The 1,560-nt window shown below is 74.0% G+C and overlaps 1 protein-coding gene across 1 annotated transcript in view; it reads right to left on the bottom strand.

Moving 5' to 3' along the window:
• Positions 1-1,560, bottom strand: part of CRYAA (crystallin, alpha A) — an 8,931-nt gene that overhangs the window by 4,018 nt on the left and 3,353 nt on the right. The window contains exons 3-5 of the mRNA XM_012731100.1: positions 1,319-1,433; positions 1,024-1,194; positions 166-364 (exon numbers count right to left, since the gene is read on the bottom strand). Coding sequence (XP_012586554.1) covers positions 166-364; positions 1,024-1,194; positions 1,319-1,433 — 485 coding nt within the window. The remainder of the gene's footprint in view (positions 1-165; positions 365-1,023; positions 1,195-1,318; positions 1,434-1,560) is intronic.

Here is a 1,560-nt window from a genome sequence, read left to right as displayed (position 1 = left end):
CCGCCCACTGCCCACCTGCCGCCCGCTGCCCACCTGCCGCCCGCTGCCCACTGTCACCTGCTGCCTGTTGCTGCCCGCTGCCCTCTGCCGTCCGCCACCACCCACTGCCCACCTGCCGCCCTCTGCCCACTGTTGCCCGCTGCCCACCTGCCACCCACTGCCCACCTTCCGTCCACTGCCTACTGCTGCCTGCTGCCCTCTGCGGCCTGCCACCGCCCGCTGCCCACTGCCATCCACCCACCTGCCGCTCATGGTGCTTCCCGTGGATCTCCACGAAGTCCCCCAGCACCTTGACCACGAGGTCCTCGGGGAAGAAGTGCTTCACATCCAGGAAGATGAGGAACTTGTCCCCGTCAGAGTGGACCTGAGAGGGGCCGGACCTCACTCAGCAAGGGCCCCCGGGGGCGCCCTCAGCACAGCAACGCCGATCGCCATGGCCACCCGTCCACACCAGGGCACGGAGCCCCAGCCCCGGGCCTGGCTGGCCCCTGCCTCCCCGAGCCTGGCCCAAGGGGCCCCCCCGGGGTGGGCTTGCAGCCACGTGCCCACTGGGCCCAGCTGGGCAAGCCCAGGCTGTGAGGTCGGGCTGGTCACAGGCTGCTGGCTGCTGGCCAGCCCGGTCGCTGCCTGGTGTCGCCTGACCCTCCAGGCCAGCCCGGCCCTGCAGCCGCATGTCCCCACTCGCTGCCTGCCCAAGAGCCTCAGGGCACTCTCGGTTCTGCGCTGACCACCCAGCACCTGCTTAGGGCAGGCCTGTGTCGGGCAGGGGGTGGGGGCCAGCGCCCCAACTGCGGCCCCGGCCAGTGCCGCCGCCCACCGAGGAGCCCTCTGGGGCCCCTGCGGCTGAAAATGGGCCTGGGGGGGGCCTCCTGCCTGAGGGCCGAGGGGCCACGCCCCAGCTGCCCAGAGGGGCCGTCCTGCTGCCCTGGGGCTGTTTCAGGCCTCCAGCCACCGGCTGCAGCCCCGCCGGGGTGAGGGACCCCACGAGCACCGCCTGCTGGCCCTGGCGCCCGCAGGGCCCACCTCGGAGACACCCGAGTCCGGGGCGCTGCGGAAGAGGGGTGGACGGCAGCAGGGGCTGAGGGCGGAGGCCGGGAGGGGCGGCAGCCGGTGCGCGCAGAGGCCCTCGCCGAAGAGCTGCTCGCCCAGTCGGCTGCGGTAGGAGGCGCCCGGCACCGGCCTGGGCCGGGGGCCCTGCCCGGCAGCGTCCATGGCGGCCGGCACGTGGGGGCAGTGTCTGCAGCGGCCGGCGCCGGCCTCCCTATATAGGCCTCGGAAGAATGGCCGCATTAAGGGATTTCCCCGAAGCGGCGCTCACCGGCTGCCCAGTCAGCAGGCTGGCGCTGGGCTGACGGCGCACAGCCCGGGGCTGCAGGAGGTCTCCGCCCACACTCGGGGGGCGCTCGGGGGGCCCCTCATCGGGGTCCCTGCTCCTGGGAGCCCCACATCACGGGGGGGCACTCACGGGGGAGCCCCCTCTTTGGGGCCCCCGCTCCTGGGAGCCCCACATCACGGGGGGGCACTCATGGGGGAGCCCCCTCTTTGGGGCCCCCGCTCCTG

The sequence above is a fragment of the Condylura cristata genome, unplaced genomic scaffold (genome assembly GCF_000260355.1).
Source record: "Condylura cristata isolate star-nosed mole 26May11 unplaced genomic scaffold, ConCri1.0 scaffold00003, whole genome shotgun sequence".
Taxonomy (NCBI): Eukaryota; Metazoa; Chordata; class Mammalia; order Eulipotyphla; family Talpidae; genus Condylura; species Condylura cristata.
Note: the sequence above shows the minus strand (reverse complement) of the source record. Positions and strands in the feature narration are given on the sequence as shown.